Here is an 18,959-nt window from a genome sequence, read left to right as displayed (position 1 = left end):
AAAGAAGAGTTTCCACTGTTTTGAAATCAGTGGGATTGTGTATATTCTGGTGTGTACTAACTCTTGTTCTTGCGGAGCAGGGCTGAGGCGATCCAAGGTTCTGACTGGACCATCCTGCAAGTGGGCACAGTCTGGTCTTCCACAGATGATGACGTGACAACCATGGAAATGCTTGGAAATGTCCAATGCAGCAGGGAAACAGTGTCAATCAAAACGCTGTGACAGACGAGCAGAACTCGTGCGGGTCAGGTAACTGTCATCAATCCCAGAGTTTGCTTCAAAAGTTTACATCCAACTAAAAAAGGAATCTTGACGTGGTGGGAAACCAACCAACCAACCAATCAAAAGGCACCGTCTTCTCTGGCTTGTGTTAAAAAAAATGTTTTTTTAAATCTTTTGTGACTGTGGTTTCTAAGGCAACCAAATGGTGTACAGGCAGCTTGTCTCTCGGAAGTAAAAATATAAAGGATGTAATTTCTGTCTTTTGTGGTGTTACACTATATATAGATCTCTCATGGTACATATAGATATATATTCTGTCTCTCTGCAGACATGGGAGTGGAAGGGAAAGAATATTTGGTTAGTCAGGTCAGTTTTTCGTTAGGTTGGTTTTGGCAGTTTCATGCATTCTTTCTGTGCGCTGGAGGCGTATATCACTCCAGGTCGCTGGTGACTGATCTTTCAGGTAGTCAAAAGCAAGCGTTTTATCGAATCTAGTGTCTACTGCGATTACGCGTTGAGGCCAAACGTCCCAGGGATAAAGGCATAGAGTCTCTTTGATACGTTCAGTAAGTCCTGGCCAGAATAAACCAAAAGTAAGTAGCTAGTTCTTCAGCCATTTCAGGAGCAATCCAGAACGGGCTTTGTGTCCGCTGAAGATTTGACTAGTGGAGCACAGGACTGCTAGCTTTGCCAGGTTCCTTAGACTACATGGTCAGTATGGTTCAAGCACATCTTTTATTATTATTATTATTGTTATGCAGCAGAGTATGTCCAGTTGTTGCTGTTTTTCCAGACTACTTATATGCCACCTCAACTAGCTGTAAGTGGAACCTGTGCTAACCAGGCTCGCCAAGCATACTGCCAGGTGGACGAGCGAGGTAGGATGATAGATGGGATGGAAGAGAAGGAGATGGAGGGGAGTTGGGTTTCCAGCTGCCTGCTTTTACCCCATCCCTGACACTAAAAATAGCCCCAATTACTGGTGCTTTCTGGGGGACTCGTTGCCAGACAGAGTAGGACAGCACAGAGTGATGTGATCACTCAGACTAATCCAGTGACACAAACAGCCTGCACCGAGAAAGTCACACAGTATATTCAGCCTGAGCTCCACGGAGTCCTGTGCCGTTTCCCTTCAAAGCCTACAGCAAGAGGTGGCTGCCCTCTGTCAGGCTAAAAAGGCGCCCTTTTATTAGCCAACAATATTAGTATACACTCAGCCTCAACAAGAAGCACTTTTTTGCGCAATCCAGTGCGCCTTGTTGCTTCAGAGGTGTGTAGCTCCACACAAAGTTACTCTAACTGTACTTGAGCATTCACGAGTCAACGGGACCGCCGGCTGGCGCAAAGTGACGAACCACCAGCACGGGAACACTTCACCTTAGCCGAGGAACTCTTTCAGCTCCGCTTCAGAAGCGGAGGAAATATCGAGAGGCAGTATAGCTCCAGCGTCTGTGCGCTGGGGCCGAATGTTCCCCGCGTTAGACAAAAGCCGACGACGGGCCGCGTTACACTCCGAAACACCGGCACAATAACACGGTCCAGGAAGAGGTCGAGTCTCTGAGGTAATTACTCGCTAGTAATATCGCAAACAACGACTGAACTGCAACAAGCGAAAACTTCAGAGTCGCCTCGGAGTAAACAAAAGAAACCAATTCCAGAGTTCCTGAGCTTGCTGCCTTTCGCTTCTTGACGGGCCCACTCGTCAGTCTGCTTCCGCTTTCTTCTCTCGCGCTTACTGTCCTCGTATACTCGTCCTTCTCAGAACGGGAAAAATAGTTTTATTCCTTCAAGGTGGAAACCTTCTCCGGGGCGATTGTGAGTCATGTTTTTTCGCCCGTTTCCTTCTCCGTTAGACAGAATCTGTGCGCCTCTCCCACACGCTCCCCCACCCTGCGATAGGGACTGTACCATGTGCCGGTGGCAGGGGTCGGGGCTGGTGTGTCTGGCACAGATACACCGAGTACTATTAATACCAGCAGAGATGCGAACACAGGTTAAACACGTGGCATTGTGGACGTTTCACACAGACTGTTATATCAACTACCAAAAGTATTTCAAATAGCTATACGAAACAGCATCAACAAATCAAGTGAGTTAGCGGTACAGCTGCCTTCCCTCTGACAGCAGTAGTCTGCTCCAAGCAAACCTCTCCCGTCCTGTCCATTTATAGTAACAGCGGGATATATATACTGGAAGTTTATACACAGGCATACATGGACAACGTTCCTGAAAATCGAAAAACGATTGAACATTGTATACACGGGACAGCTTTGACGGACGACTGTTTTACATAACATTAGTCCGTGTTAACAGTGTTAAAATGATGAAACAGATAATCTCTACTGCTCTGTTTTACTTCAAACTACATCAACCTTAGTTTGTTCTCGGTGGACAGCAGCCTGTGAGACCGTAAAAACGAGTAGTTAAAATGACAGTTTAATTAATGCGTTATTCGGTTGTCAGAAATGAACCAAATGCCACGTTTATGTTGCTACCGTGTAACACACAAAGGCTCTTTTTGTTCTGGCTTTCAAAATGTTCTAACTTCTCTGTACTCTGGCAGTCGTAGCCTCTACCCTCACTCTGCACGCACACTCTCTGTTGCTACCCGACGCCATGGCAGCTGCAACGCAATTGGCTACATAAAGTCCCATCCCCTGCTGTAATTGGGTAGCAACGGCTCTGTGGGCGGGGCGTTCGGCTTAGTTTCCCTGGGTCTCTTCTAACGGCGCGGTGCGAGGCAGTGGTGACGCGGAAATAGTTTGAAGATGTCAGGTAGAAATGGAAAGAAGGACAGGCAGACCGAAATGGTGGGGGTGGAAATACAGCGGGGGAGAGAAAGGGGCAAAAGGTTCCAATAAGCACATGGTCACTGAGTGACTTTACAGCTGAGAGGTTTGACTTGTCTTTACAAACCAGCCAAAGCTAAAAGTTGTTCCTGTTGCTATCCGAGCATTCTGGCTAAATCAAGCACAATGCTGCCTGGGAACAGCACAGTGTTAGAAACCAGCTGATAGCTCCTTGCATTAAAATCACCCTCAAACTGAACTGCCTCAACAAATGTGTCAGTGCTCATCAGTTTTTAGGATTTGTTTTAAATACAGGCTGACTCTCGAACTGGTGTTGAATGAAGTCATATATGGTTTTAAAAAAGCAACAGCCTAACTAGTCCACAATAGCTTTGCGTAATCACCTCCCAGTGGTTCATCATTCTAAATGTAGTGCCCTTTCAAAAGGGCAGAATCTTCTGTCACGTCTACTGGTTACTGTTGGACTTTACATCCTGATTGTTGTATTGGTGTTATATTTCTGTTATTTTGAGATGACACAGCTTATTAGCTCCAGTATGTAATTCATTTATGGGCAAATGCTGTTAATATAGTCCTATGAAGGACATGCTACAACAACAGACAGATACTCTAGTTTTGAACACCAAGCTAAATTTCACACCAAATGTATCAGAAAGTCCCCAATTTATGCCTTTGCAATGTTCCTCTGACTGCAGCCATCTCCAAAACACTTGGGGTCCAATTTCCCTCACAATCACATGATGAAAAACAGCACACCAATCACAGTTAAATTAAGACAGCCTGGCTAAATAATCAAATTTGCATTTTTAAAAAAAAATCAATGAAAATAAAAGGCATAACAGACAAATGCAAGACAGTGGCAACAGGGTATTACATGAAGATTTATTGCTACAGGTGCTCTACTTCAAAAATGACTCATGCCCAGCTAAGGGTGACTGGGCCTGTGTAGGAACCAGTGCGATGTAAAGCATGCTACAAAGGGAAAAGTGCAGGCCCCCAAAGTTCTACAGGAAGACAGTGGTTTGGCGGGTATGATGGTTTTAGTAAATATGATCTCACCTAAAGTGAATTTCTCCTGAACAATGATTAAGCTGATATTTGGGTGCAAATGCCAGAAATCTCACTGGATCTAAAGCTGTAAATAAAAATAGGAAAAGCCCCAAACTAAGCTGTAAAACCAACAGTGAATAAAAGAGGCAGATCAGGATTTATAATAAAGACAGATGAGTAAGGAAGGTTTATACCTTACAGCCAGATGTATCCATAACAATTAAAAAGACAGCTTTTCACTGTCCTACCACAGTGCAGACCTGGACATTCAACACTCTTTGAAAAACTCCTCATCAGAAAATGGTTTCTGCTTATATGTGACCTTCAAAATAAAAGCAACAAAGGTGTATTATAATTTCCATAAAAGTAAAAACAAACAAACAAACAAAAAAACCTCCTGATGAGGAGTTTATCAAAGACTGCGTGACTCAAAGACTGCTAAATAAACCCTGAGCATTAGACAACGTGCCCCTCTTCAGCTGAACCATAACAAAGTGGACAGAGAAGGTGGGAAATCTTCAGTTTTCACTTTCTCCTTGACACTGGACGAGAACTTTCAGATTTGAGACACAGCCCAGTTTCTCATTTTTGTATGTGGGATTACAAAAGTGTTTGATATTACGGATAGGCTGTGGCTGAAATGGATCAAACTGGCAGGTGTTACAACGATGGCTGTCCAAATCTGATAAAAACAAAACACGTTTGAAGCAGGTGCAAGAAAATGAAGCCAGAACTGAAAACAGGTATTTTTGCATTTATCATACACCAGCAGATGTTGTATAGCATAGTGTTGATGTTAAAATCAAAATAGTTAACTTCATTAGGCAAGAGCAATGATCATAGACAGTTTATTGAGCCTGATACAGTCGACGGTGACATAGGCTACCACACATCTGGTGGCTCAGCCAAAGTGATACCAAGGATTCAAGAGTTTTGTGAGAAGTAAGGCAAGGACATCCCAGATCTCCCAGATGCAGAGTGGAAGGGCGATGGTGCATTTGCTCAGACCCTGAACCTGACTTTAATGTACTAGTTCAAGCCCAAATCAGAGATTTCTCTCAGGGGATAAGGAGAAAGAACTGCACAAAATGAGAGATGAAGCAACTGAATTACAATTAAAATAGCAGTAACACTTTATATAAAGTTAAAAGTCACATGCACATTTTGTTCATAATTGATTTTAGGAAAACTGATTGTATGTTGGTTTTTGCTGTGCTGATTTCACATTTTCATTGGCCAAGGACAAACAGCACTATGACAAAGTTGACGTCAAACTGCTGTTACATCTGCTGTCACTAGCAGCACTTTGCAGGTCATGCACCTCTTAATGCTTGTAACCTGTCATGCTGTGCCGCTACCACTGATTTGAACACGCAACTGTATAATCAATGCAAAGATCAGAGATTCACAGATTATACAGAAAGATATGCTGCAACAGTTTGAAAATCTGAGATTTTTTGGAAAAAAACAAAACAAGCTGTAAACAATTTCCTTGCTTCCAGTTTTAGGTGTTTCTCCTGCTGTAGCACTGCTGATGGGAGTTACTGTCTGAGAGGCGACGCCCATTATTCAGTGATGATGTTAACGGCGATGTGCGAAGCAACTAATGACAATTTAATTGTAACATCTACTCTTACCAGTAGGTTTATACAATGATAAAAATTAATACTGATTATAAACAAGTTCATCTTATTGGTACTCCACAACAGACCTGGGTTTTTATGTGGCCCTTTGGGAGAATGAATTGCACAACCCACAGCTTATAACATTTCTACTCTCACGATGCAGTCCGCCACCCTTCAAAACTATCAAAACAAAAACATTTAATACAAATATCTAAACTATGACATTTATATACAACAAGTCTTGACTCACATTTCTTTATATTTATCGCCCAAGAGCCAGAGTTACTTGTCATTTTTTTCACAGTGGTCTTAAGCAAAACTTCTTCTACTTTCTGAAGGTCTTTCAGAGTTTTTATTTGGACATTGGCTTCTTTTTCACTTGTTTTTAGTCCAACGCTTGTACCTGACCACTTTCAACATTACATCTTGATATCTGGCCCATGAAACATAAAAAAGTACTTAACTTTAAGGCATGTACTAATCTACACATAACAGACAGTTCAGCAAATAACCAGTTTTAATTGTTCTCTTTAGGCAATTTTATAATAGCAGCCTTTTGCAAAAAACACATCATTTGTTCTCATTATTTTAGTTGACTCAATTTCAAAAATGCAAATATAGGCATTAAATGGTATTTTTGAAGTAGCAATGTGATTCCCAAAAAGCTATTAGCTGAAAACTATCATATCTTAAGAGAGTGTTTGCAGTGTCCTTAAAAAACTGAAGGTGGACAAGGGAAGGAGTCTAGTAAAGACATGAACCTTGACTGCGAGATGCATCTACTATCCACTGAAGCCTCATCAGGAATGGTCTCAGTAGAAGGGTTGCTGTCAAGAAACCATTTATAAGGAAGAAAAATGGGAAGAAAAGACTGAGGTATGCCAAATTACACAAGAACTGGACTGAAAAATCAGGGGAACAGGTCTGACGGAGTGGTGAATCCAAATGTAATAATCAGTTCAAATTGAGATCAGTATGTATGAGGAGGTCAGGGGAAAGGTCCAAATGTGAGATCTGTCATGGTTTAGGGTGCATGTCACTCAGTGGTTTTAGAGATCCTGTCAAAATTGATGAAAGTATAAATGTAGAAACATTCGGATTCAGTCTGGAAATGGTTTGGTTTTTCAGCAATGATCCAAAACACACTGCCACTGCAGTAAAAGCATAGTTGGATAGAAAACATCACAATGAAACACTATCAGTCGTGGATTGGGTTCCCTCAGACCTCATCATTAAAACAGGATAAGATAAGATACGCTAAGATGAGCTTTACTGCCATTGTAAGCATGAGCATACAATGAAATTGGAAACATACAATGAAATACTGAAGCAGTGTGGGCTCTTCTTAACAAACAACAGAGCAAATACAGAAACATCCAAAGAGATTTGAATGTCCTTCAAGACGCCCGGAGAACTATTCCTGAAAACTATTTAAAGAAGTTACGGGAAGCTGCTGAAGAGAGCAGTGAGAGGAAGTAAAGAGAGGTTGTTTTGAAGAGTGAAACTGGTCATACCAAATATTGACGCTCAAGCTAGTTAGAACTGTATGTACATACTATATCTCCATGTAAGTGCAGCATTATTTCCCGTTTTCCTAACAAAATATAAAGGAACGTGGAGTGGCTCATGACTTTTGCACAGTACTGTACACTCAGGACTTCATTACTACGTGGATACTGGTGTATATTAAGCACTAGTTTCATTTAAGTTCCTTTGTACAAGGAGTTTTGATCATAGATGGTATTTTCTCAGAGTCTTGCTTTTTCACATTTTTTGTGCTTGATTTTAATTGGTACTTGATGAATAGCAGTTTAAAATGTATCCTGACCTGTAGTAACCCGGTACAATTGGCTTTAATATAGATTTTCTCTCGTAGTATTTTTGATTTTGACTTTGATGTAAAATAATTAATTCTAAAACTAACATCCAGCTCAAGTACACTATAATTATGTGCGTCCATTTCCTGCTGAACTGTTCTTTTTGTGTGTGTGTGTTTTATTTCTCTACTGCTGTGTCTATATTTCCAAATATGTGAATAAACTTTAGTATTTCCCTTCATGGACTTACTGTCTTCCACTAAATCACGTTCAGCTGTACTAACGACCAGACAGCGGAGATTACAGCAGCAGTGCATGGAGGCAAGCAGACTTTGAGTCTCACGTGCCTTGCAGCAAAATTCCACCCGGCAACTATACACTGTACCATGGCAACAGCCCTGCTATTGGTCCCCGGTGCGTTTTCAAATGACCAATGGGATGGCCAGCCGCGGGTGATGCTTGTTGCTAGGTAAACATGATGCAGAGGAAAGATAGAGGAGCAGAATTACCATGCTGCTACTGCAGGGTGCTTTAAGCAAGGAATGGAAGAGCACTTTACAGTCGGAGATACCCTTCTCTTTCTCAGCACTTGGCGGTGCCATAGAGACAAAGAGAAGACGAAGCAGGAATGACACAGTCAAAAAAAGAGATAAATATTAGACTGGTGAGGATGGCACTGCCATAGGGAGAGCTTCCTTAGAAAAATTTAAAACAGTAACGTTTTCCAGGTTTGTGTGTGTGTGTGTGTGTGTGTGTGTGTGTGTGTGTGTGTGTGTGTCAAACCGAATATTACTGATTTAATGAACATGTCCATTTCCATAGGAGAAAAAAAAAGCTGCCTCAGTACAACTCAGCAAATGTGGGTAACACACCCTAACAGATTAATGTTAATGAGTACGATAACACAGTAAAATACATAGTGCTTTAGCATAATAGTTAAAACAATCATGTAGTGACATTACTATAAGCCTACAGTACTTACTAGCAGATCAGGACACAGGGCATATTGCATAGATGACAGTGATGCACATATGAACAGCTGTGATCTACTTCAAACACTGGTTTTGGTTAAATGATACCTGGAATAAAGGAATTACAGACAGGCTCTTAGCCAGACCAAAAGATACTGAACTTTCTGTTTCAACTGTACAACCTGAACTGCACATGACCTCATTATTCTTCTACCAAACAGTCACCCATGTACATATCCAGTCATCTCACATCATCAGCATCAGAATACTTTATTATTATGTGGTCACGTAGGGTTCCACCTAGCTCAGGGTTACAAAGTTTCTGTATGACATGCCCTCTAACAGCATCTTGATTTCATTTATTTAGAAATGTTAGGAAAAAAGAAACGTACCAGTTGGCTATTGTTTTAGTAATAATAACTATTTGTTATTAATAATAATACCTAATAAATAAGCCACACACTAAAGATAAGTATACATGTGTGAACCAATAACTGTAGAAAAGGTGGACGACTTGTTTGTGGGGGCTGCCACGTTCCACTTTAGGAGCCAGAGTCTGCGCAGTATTGACTTGAGGTGGAGTTGCGTCAAACCCCGCCCACACGCCCGCTGGACTTGCACGCGAATACGCCCCCTCTACACTTTTTACGTAGCTTGGCTGCTCCAGTTTTGAGGACATCTGCTGAGTGGGGTTTCCACGACTGACAGATCGCTAAATTAGGATAAGTACAAGAACATCACCATAATTAAAGAGACACACATCTTAATTTGTTATAGTTCTACAACGTCTAATATCACTCTGTAGTTCCTGTTGTTAATTCTTTAGCTAGATCAGCCATTAGCATGTCTATATGTTTGGATAATTGGGCACTCCTTAGTTTTTGTTGTCGTATTTTAGACAGAGGTTACTGTTAATATCAGAATATATCTGGAAATTAAATGTTGAGATTTGAGACGCGAGCCGGACGATGATATAAAACTGAAGAGTTTAAGATCCGTTACACTCACAGAGCACTCTACAGCCCGGTAACATGGAAACTTAATGTTAGATTGAAAACACAGCAGCAGGAGGTTTCATACAAGTGTAATTTGTTCTATTAATTTAATAACAGGATCCAGAGTCCAAATTATTATTAACAATTATCCTGGTGGAAAACTAATGAGGGAGACCATCAGCACCAAGGTTTGGAGAAATGGCCTCCCTTTCCTTCATCACAGCTGTCCTGTGCCAGATGTTGTGTTGACTCACTGACAGACATCATTTGAGAAACCTCAGGAAGACTGAAGCTCACCGCAAGGATCAAGGAGGGCTCATAATCTTCATCAGCAACTTCAGACCTCAGCCATAGGCTCACCCCATAACATGGACAAACCCAGCACCTCATGAACAGTGTGATACTGACCGTTGCTTGTTGTAATGTTAGAAATACTCACATCATCCTCATATAATGCAAAGAGGCTCTCAACGTTTAAAAATGTTATATTCAGTCCTGTACAAAGTTATATACATATAAAATATGCACATTACTCTCTCTGATGACTCTGATATGAATGACACTGAAGTACTTTATGCTCCCGTATACTGACACCAGTTACATGGATGATAAATCCCTTTGACTTTTTGTCAAAGCTGGACCTCCTCTCAGTGTCCCTGCTTTATCTGCTGCTCCCAACAAATATACGCAAGTTTCTCTGCGACTGCAGCTGCCAGTCAAAGTCTTGATATCATGATGATGTTGCACCTAAATTTTACAGCAACAAATTAAATCAAATTCATGAGAAAGGAGACCCCCCTCAACACAAATCAGTTTGATATGAACTACTAATAATGGCAGGAAACATCTTTGGAAAAAATCCTTTCTCTGGAGAACTCAGAGAAATTTACAACTTGGAGTTAGTATTTTGCCCAAGCAGACTAGAACAGAGTTCGAACCACTAACCTTCTGATTAGTAGATGGCCGGCTCGACCTCTGAGCTACAGCCATCATCACCATCAGTGGTTCAAACATACAGACGCATAATAAACCATACAGTCAGACATTCAATCCAACACACATGCAAACAGTCAAAAACTATGGCTGAAAATAAGAGAGAAAGATTACATGAACGTTAACCTAGAAAAAGTCATTTTCAGCAGCTGTTTTAAACAAATCTCAAAATCTGCAGACCTGATTGGCTGAGGAAGGCTGCTCCACAGTTTGGGCACCACAACCTCAAAAGCATGATCACCTCTGTTTGTAAAATCAGAGTGAGGGAGTGAGGAGACTGGTTAGAAGATCGGCTGCAGTGATAAGGTCTCGGAAACTCTGCTACATATGCAGGAGCTCATATTGGAGTCATATTTATTAATAACAGGATTTTAACCTCCTAGGACCTGGCATCCACATATGTGGACATCACATTTTGGGTTATTTAGACCAAAATACTCAATTTTGCTCTACAAGGGACTGATATCCACTTACAAGGACATTATCCTGCTACTGTTCTATCGAAATTTTAAACGAATATCCTCATATGTGGATCTGATTTTTCTTAGAAACAAAAATTAGGTAAAAAAAAATCTGGTAATTGTTTGTTTTTACATTCATCAGGTCCCAATCAGCCCAAATATCAAAGAGAAATTAAAAATGCTGCTGTGGAAGAGTTCGGGTCTTAGGAGGTTAAAGTAGATTCTAAACGTCGCCAGTGAAGGGATGCAAGAATGGGTGACTAGCTGAAGAGGTTACTTGGATGAGTGATGAAATGTTTCTCCCACTGAAAACGCTACAACCAGATGAACAGAATCGACTTTTTGGGTTACCCTTACCTGGATGATTGAGCACGCATCAAGACAAAAACTTATTATAGTACTTCACTCGTGATATGTGTTGCAAATGTAAACACTTTGCTATTGCTAAGTACTACAGTAACATATATTGGGGTGGCTGTAGCTCAGGAGGTAGAGCGGGTGCTAATTGGTTAGTGGTTCAATCCTTGGCTAATCCAAGTCTGCATGCTAAATACTAACCCCGAGTTGGTCTCTGATGCATCCATGGGAGTATTAATGTGTGTGAATGGTAGATAGAAGGCACTTCTATCGATGAAGTGCTTGTATGAATGGGTGAATGAGAGAGTATCAGAATCAGAATAGTTTAATAATCCCAAGAAAAAGTAAAAGAGTAAAAAAGCGCTATAAAAGAATCAGTTCATTTAAACACTTTTCTTCAATGGCTCAGACAACCAGCTGTAGCTGTACTATAACTCAACTTTACCATTCACTTCTGTGTAGTGATTCTGACAGCTGTGAGAAAAAACATGTAAACAGTGTCAGTACCTGGGTCCCAGGGTCATGAGAAAGAAACCAGAAAAAAGCCTTCATTTTGTAACTACGTCAAACACGGGTGTTTGCACGTAAAGTAGATGATGGATTGTGTAGCTCACTCCTAATTGGGAGGTAGCTTTGCGAGGCTAAGTGTGTCTATTGGTGGTTGGTTTTTCAACTGAGTTGAATCAACATTAGCTTTGGTGTCCTAAGCTAACATTATCTCAGGATGGTGGTGCTTGAGATGAGCTCTCATACTAATAGTATTCCCAGACTATTTTACTTATAATATCACATTACTTGCAAATCTTATGTCATATCCACCTACTTGGTCCCATCCTTGCCAAAAGAAAAAAAACAAGTCAAAGCATTTGATTTTAATGTGGACAGTGCTTCTGATTGCTTTCCCTGATGCCACCACTTTTTTTTAACTGTGCAGCACTAATGTTAAATACGATATGAAAAAATGTTACGACAAAAGATTAAACTGTTACAAATATATTCGTTTTTTTGGATATTAAAAATATCCAAAAACTAATAAATTGAGACTGATCAATTTTCTTGCGCTTATCTGAAGTCAGGTTGCAGGGAAGCCTCCCTCTTGCCCGCTACCTCCACTAGCTTGTCCAAGGAAACCTTGAGGTGTTCCCAGGCAATCCGATATAATCTTTCCAGCATGTTTTGGGTGTACCCCAGTGCCTTCTCCCAATAGGAGAGAACACCTTACCCAGGAGGCGCTGGTGTGGGGGAGCATCCCCTACACCACAGTTTTTTTTAATATTCCTACGTAACAGAGCGTGTGCCTGTGCTGCCATGATTAGTGCCTCTGTGCTGTCTTTCAGTCCAGCCACTGGTAGGATTTCTGGAGGCCAGCCGCCTCCTCTATCTGCTGGTGGTACGTATCGTGCAGGGGCCTGTCCTTCCACGATGGTTCCTCCTCTTGCTCCTCTTTCTTGGGTTTCTGCTGCCTGAGGTATTCACTGAGCAGATGTTTGTCTCATCCTGGACTGTGGTGCTGACACTCACCAGCCCCCGGCCTCCTTCCTTTTGCTTAGCGTACAGCTGCATGGTGAGGAGCTTCCTTGTGTTGATGTCAGTGGCTTCTATCTCCTCCTTTGGCCAGCTTATTATCCCAGCAGGGGACCTGATCATGGACAGGGCGTAGGTGTTGATAGCCCAGATATTGTTCTTACGGTTCAGCTGACTTCTCAGGACCTGCCTGACCCTCTGCAGGTACTTAGTGGTTGCAGCTTTCCTAACAGGGTCTTCGTGGTTCTCATTTGCCTGCGGGATTGCCAGGTACTTGTAACTGTCCTCTATGTCTCCAATGTTGCCTTCTGGTAGCTCGATCCCCTCAGCTCTGACTACCTCCCCTCTCTTCATTACCATCCAACTACACTTCTTCAATGCGAACGACATGCCAATGTTGTTGCTGTGTATCCTGGTGGTGTGAATCAGTGAATCCATGTCTCGTTCACTCTTGGCATGTCATCCATTTACAGCAGGTGGCTGACAATTGCTCCATTCTGTAGTCGGTATCCGTAGCCAGTCTTGTTAATCATCTCACTGAAGGGGTTCAGGCCTATGCAGAACAGCAGTGGGGACCGCTGTCCTAGATAACGCCCACACTTGATGGTGACCTGTGCTATGGGCTTGAAGTTGTCCTCTATTGTTGTCCGCCACATCCCCATTGAGTTCCTGATGAAGGCTCTCAGGGTCCTGTTGATCTTGTATAGTTCTGGGCATTCCAGGATCCAGCTGTGGGGCATTGCGTCATAGGCCTTCTTGTAATCAATCCAGGCAGTGCACAGGTTGGTCAGCCTGGTCTTGCAGTCTCGGCTGACTGCTCTGTCTACCAGTAGCTGGTGTTTCAGTCCACTGGTATTCTTGCTAATTCCTTTCTGTGCCCCACTCATGTATTGAGTCATGTGCCTAATGATCTTAGCCGCTATGATGCCTGACAGGAGCTTCCATGTGGTACTGACGCAGGTTACTCGCCGATAGTTGGATGGGACTGGTCCCTTCTGGGGGTCCTTGGAGATCAGGGCTGTCCGGCCAAAATTCCTGGTGAATTCCCTCAGTGAATTCTCATTACCGATATGCGCCCGGATCCACCTTTCTAACATTTTTGTTAATGTCATAAAAATTCCTTATCGTCTAAAATAAATAAAATTTTGCCAACATATATAAAAATGTCTATAATTATGTTTAATATTAAAATATATTGTGTTTAACAAAATAAAACATTTGAATTTATTAAAAATGACTAAATGTTTCCTATTAGCATAATGCGACTTCACCTGCTCTGACCAGGCCAACAGCATGTTTTCACATAGAAGATTCAAACTGTTCTCTCTTCTCTTGCTTTGATATTCTTGTTACTGCATCTCCTGTCTGTGACTCTGCCCATTATCATTACCGATATGGGATTATACTCGATACTTTTCTAAATATAAAAAATATTTTTTATAATCACAAAGAAAATGTAAGGCTCCGGCATGAAGCAGTGTTCAAGGTTGTGCAGTATGCTAGCATCTCAGCTTATTTGTGAACTTAGCCAAGAGCGTCTCATTAGTGTTGCTCATGATTGTCATTAACACGCACTCAGAAGGATCTTAAAGGTGACGAGAACCTTTAATGCGGAGATGAGACCCGGATATAAGATTCATTTTAAAAGCAGTTAAGAGATTTTGTGTTTAAAACTTTTCAAACGTATTAATATTGTATTTTTAGATTAGCTTCAGAAACAAAGGGAAAAACTGTACATGAATCCTGAGCTGCTCGAGGAGTACAGGACAAATTTGGGCAAAGTACTTCAAAAACACGAATGATCACTTTGAACAGTAATAACAGCAACATCGGTCTTTCAGTTGTTTTTACTTTCTTTGTTGCTTGCATCTTTTCTCAGTCAATTGGGTAAACTCAGTTATTTTCATTACCATGATTCTTATCTCCACAAGAGACTTTTCATTACTGCTATGCATGAAAATGTGCAGATTTTTAAAATGTTTTATCTTTCAGAGACAAGAATTTGTCATATTTATCAAAACATTTTCTTAACTGTCGCCCTGCTGGTGTTTTTGTGAACAATAAAATTAATTAAAAAATGAGCTCTACATTTACATGTTTGTGTGTCGGTCATGAGAAATATATAAATCATTAATTTTCATTAATTTTCATTAATTTAGGTAAATCAGAAAAGATCTTTTAAAAATCTTTTCCTAATTAATGGTCTCAGTTTGTCGGTAATGAGATTTATTTTTGGATCATGCTGCCATTAAATAAGAATAAAAAGTCCATGAAACTGTTTTATAATAATACTTTTATCAAAATGTAAAAAGTAAAAAGTTTACAGAATCGCTTAAATAAGAGAGAGAATATTTATATTTAGATCTTCGTGAGAATCACCCGTGAACGGAGAGGTCAGCAGCGTGGTACAGCGGTATGTGGATTACAGGTCAGGGTTTGGGTTGATCTCAGTCAGTGATGTTGGGAATATTGTGAAAATTGATGAAATTATGAATGCAGATCCACCGTGCAATACCACCTGGAGAAGATCTGGCTGGAAACAGCTTCATTTTTTTCAGCATGACAATGATCTCAAACACACTGCCAATGCAAGAAAAGCATACCTACACAGACAAACTTACAAAGGAACGATCAGTCATGGATTTGTCTCCCCAGACCTGGATCTAAACATTATTGAAGTGGGGATCATCTTGCTAGAGAACAGAGCAAAAGGCAGAAACATCCAAATTAGAGCTTTGAATGTCCTTTAAAAAGCCTAAAGTATCATTTGTATAGACTAAAAGAAATTATATTAAGCTCCTGAAGAGAGTTCAGGCTGTGTTCAAGCATAAAGATACTCACACCAAATACTTTTCAATCTTATTACAATTTTATGAACTATGTTTGTACTCTGTTCTGTACTATGACAAATTTACATCCAAAAAATAAGTGTGGCGTATTGTGCTGTACATTATGAACGACGCACGCTGTTCCAAAATTCACAAGAACAAGTTCAATAAAAGTTAAAATCTAAAAAACAAGAAAAATAAATTATCCATCCACTACAGCCAAAAATATTTATCACGATATACATTTGAAATTTAGCGATAACGATATAACTGACGATATAAGTGACGCGAGACAAAATACTTTACAACGCCACAACTTTATTAGTGCAAAAAAACCATCAATGTATTCTCACTGAAACAAGCAGCTGTTTTTTATGTGCATTAAAGTTATATAAAAATTTAACAGTGCAAATGCAAATTCCTGTCTGACAGTTTAACCAAAAGGCGTTTCCAGTGGAAACTGGCCGACATATCCTCAGCATAACCATGTATAATATCCACAAAACTTAAAAAGAGGTTAAACACACACAATACGGTAATATTATGTTGAAGCACAGTACGTATCACTCCGCGAGGCTCCGCCTACGATAGCTGTAATGCTCCGACAATCCATCAAGCGGTGCGGCTTCGTAGCTCAGCAAAGTCGCACTGAAACATTTGACAGATTTTCCAGCGCCGTGTACATAAAATCAGTTCGGTAATAACGCAAATAACGACGGCCCGCTAGCATGCTCTACCTTACCTTCTTATCATTGCCTAACATTACACCGGTATTACCGTGAACGGTATGATATGGCCCAGCCCTACCATCCACTTTATTCTGCTTATCTGAAATTGGGTCGCGGTGGCAGCAGCCTAGCAGGGAAGCCCAACCTCCCTCTCGCCAGCTTTCCTTGCTTATCCGGGGAAACGTTCCCAGACAAGCAAATAGATAGGCTCTCTCCAGCGGACACTGGGTCTACGCCGTGCCTCCTCCTGGTAGGACATGCTTGGAACATCTTACACATGAGTTGACTGCCTCAGCTGTTTCCTTCCAATGGCGGCTCCACTCAGAGCCCCTCCCGATTGACTCTTCCTCACCTCAACGCTAAGGGAAAGCCCTCATCAACCCCCCAGGAAAAGCTTCTTTCTGCCCCTTGTATCTAATGTTTTGTCTACTAGCAATAATAGTGATTTATGGCGTTTCTCACCTGTCCACTTGGTGACAGATGGTTGCATAACATCAGGACTTATCAGTAAATGACTAGTACCTCTGGTACCGACTAGCAATGGCGGAGGGTCAGGGTGGCTGGGGTGGACGTGGCCACCGCATGCAGAATCCTGGCCACCCTGACCACCCTATGCCTGCACTGGTGCCGCACTTCCAGACACGTTTGGAGCGGTCAGGAGGTGTGTCCCAATTTAGGGACTACATCCTTTAAAGGACCAGGCCAATCCAAGCAGGCCAGGTCTTTTGAAGGAGGCAGCTGTGGCTGTTAACTGCAACCATGACACTAGTGGGTAGAAACATTTTATACAGCATTGCTCGACAGAAATGAAGGTGAAAATCTTAATTTTTTACGCTGGTGTGTATGTGAGGCTGAGAGACCACGGCAGCAGTAACTTTAACATTAGCTGATTAACAACAGTTAGCTAATGTAGTTCATGAGACTAGTGTTGGTAATATAATGTAAAAATGGTCAATATTAAATTTAATGTATTAATATATGAAAATTTATTAAAAGATTCAATTCAAATATTGAGCATCAGTAAAAAAAAATCGCTTTCTGCAATCAGCAGCATAATTCTTAATAGATATATCAATTTCTCATTTATTATATTGTCCAGGGGTTTGCCAAATATATAAAGTTACAGATCTAACATAGCATCAATTTGCAACATGTTTCATCTCTTTTTGAAAAAATAGAGTAGCAGAAAGGACAGGTGGAAGGACCACGCGCAACAACAACATGCTTGCCCAAATTACCAGCACATATACTGAGAGGAAGACGGACTGACAGGAAGCTCAGAGCTGAGCAGGCAGCAGGTGTCTAACACACCTGTTAAGGAACTTGGCTGATTGTTAAGAATTTTGCCTGGCTGCAGATTACTGGGCAAAATCACACATGAAGCATGAAGGTAAACTGATAGGAATTCATACAAACATTCACACAGCTCTTTTTATTCTGTGCCTTTAACCACTTTCAACACACACACACACACAGGAGTAGCTGGGGATCAAACCACAAACCTTTTCCTAGTGGATGACCCCTCTACGTCCTGAACTACTACTTTTGAGAGTGTGAGAGCCTGTATGTGTGCACCATAGACCTACAGAGATAGCAGCAGCTTAGTACATGCATCATATTTCTGAGCGGAGATTCATGGTGGATATTATAATGATGAACACGCCTCGTAAAAGAGAGCCTCCAGTACCTGTCATTTAAACTTAGGCTGACCCAGTTTACTGGAAACGTTTCATCACTTCACCTCCAGATGGTTAAGTCAGAGTTCACTTTCCAAGATTTTCACCTTGTGATTGTGAAACTCAACTGCATTCAATGTCAATCCTTAAAGTGACATTTCAACTGCCTTTTATTAAACTGACACATTCTGTGATTTCAGTGCTTAGATGCTAACTGCAGTTTCAGCTGCTTCCATCTACGACTCGACTGTTCCAAAGCGTTTGACTCAGCTGCCCACAGCGTGCAGCCATGACGCAAAGCAGAGCTGCGTTAAAGCAGTACAGCAGGTGCCGTTGCTGGGAGTTGCAACTTGAGACGTTAAGCGCAATTCAATTGCTAAAACTAAAAGTGCACAGTACTAAAAAGCTAAAGCTCTAAAAGACAGTCAGGGCAGCTCCATCGTTCATTGTGACAATTTTTCTGGAAACTGTTTCACTTTAAAATCATCATCTGTGAACTTGTATTGATTACACTTTACTAAATAGTTATTTCTAATTAAACAATTATTTCCAATCAGCAGTGTTTGGTTTGTTAATCAACAAAAGGAATGTACTGCACATTACTCATTACTCTTTTTAAAAGTAATGCAACAAGTTACGTAGTTACTCGCTGGAGAAAGTAATTTGTTACACTACTTGTTACTCCATAAAATGACCTGAAACGCCAAACTTTATACATCCCAGATATATCGCTATAAAATAGTCACTTGGAAAATGAATTTAATAATAATAATGATGATAATTAAATAACTGTGTGAGAATTACAGGTAATTAAAACTTTACACTGAAACACTACCAGGACTCCTGCTACTGTACATATCGTAATCAATAGTTCAGCATTCGAAAAGCTTGTGGGAGGAAGC

The 18,959-nt window shown here is 41.0% G+C and overlaps 1 protein-coding gene across 2 annotated transcripts in view; it reads right to left on the bottom strand.

Annotated features, from left to right (window-relative positions):
* The window catches only part of dyrk1b (dual-specificity tyrosine-(Y)-phosphorylation regulated kinase 1B), a 60,948-nt gene that overhangs the window by 31,151 nt on the left and 10,838 nt on the right, over nucleotides 1-18,959 (bottom strand). The window contains exon 1 of one of the 2 annotated variants that reach the window (XM_084944825.1): nucleotides 62-2,063. The exons of the other annotated variant lie outside the window; for it this stretch is intronic. Within the exon in view, the coding sequence (XP_084800951.1) occupies nucleotides 62-164 (103 nt within the window). The 5' untranslated portion in view covers nucleotides 165-2,063. Of the gene's footprint in view, nucleotides 1-61; nucleotides 2,064-18,959 lie in introns of those variants that run through there. 2 annotated transcript variants of the gene reach the window in all.

This window comes from Perissodus microlepis, chromosome 11 (genome assembly GCF_051167445.1).
Source record: "Perissodus microlepis isolate ML-2025 ecotype Zambia chromosome 11, ASM5116744v1, whole genome shotgun sequence".
Lineage (NCBI taxonomy): Eukaryota > Metazoa > Chordata > Actinopteri > Cichliformes > Cichlidae > Perissodus > Perissodus microlepis.
Note: the sequence above shows the minus strand (reverse complement) of the source record. Positions and strands in the feature narration are given on the sequence as shown.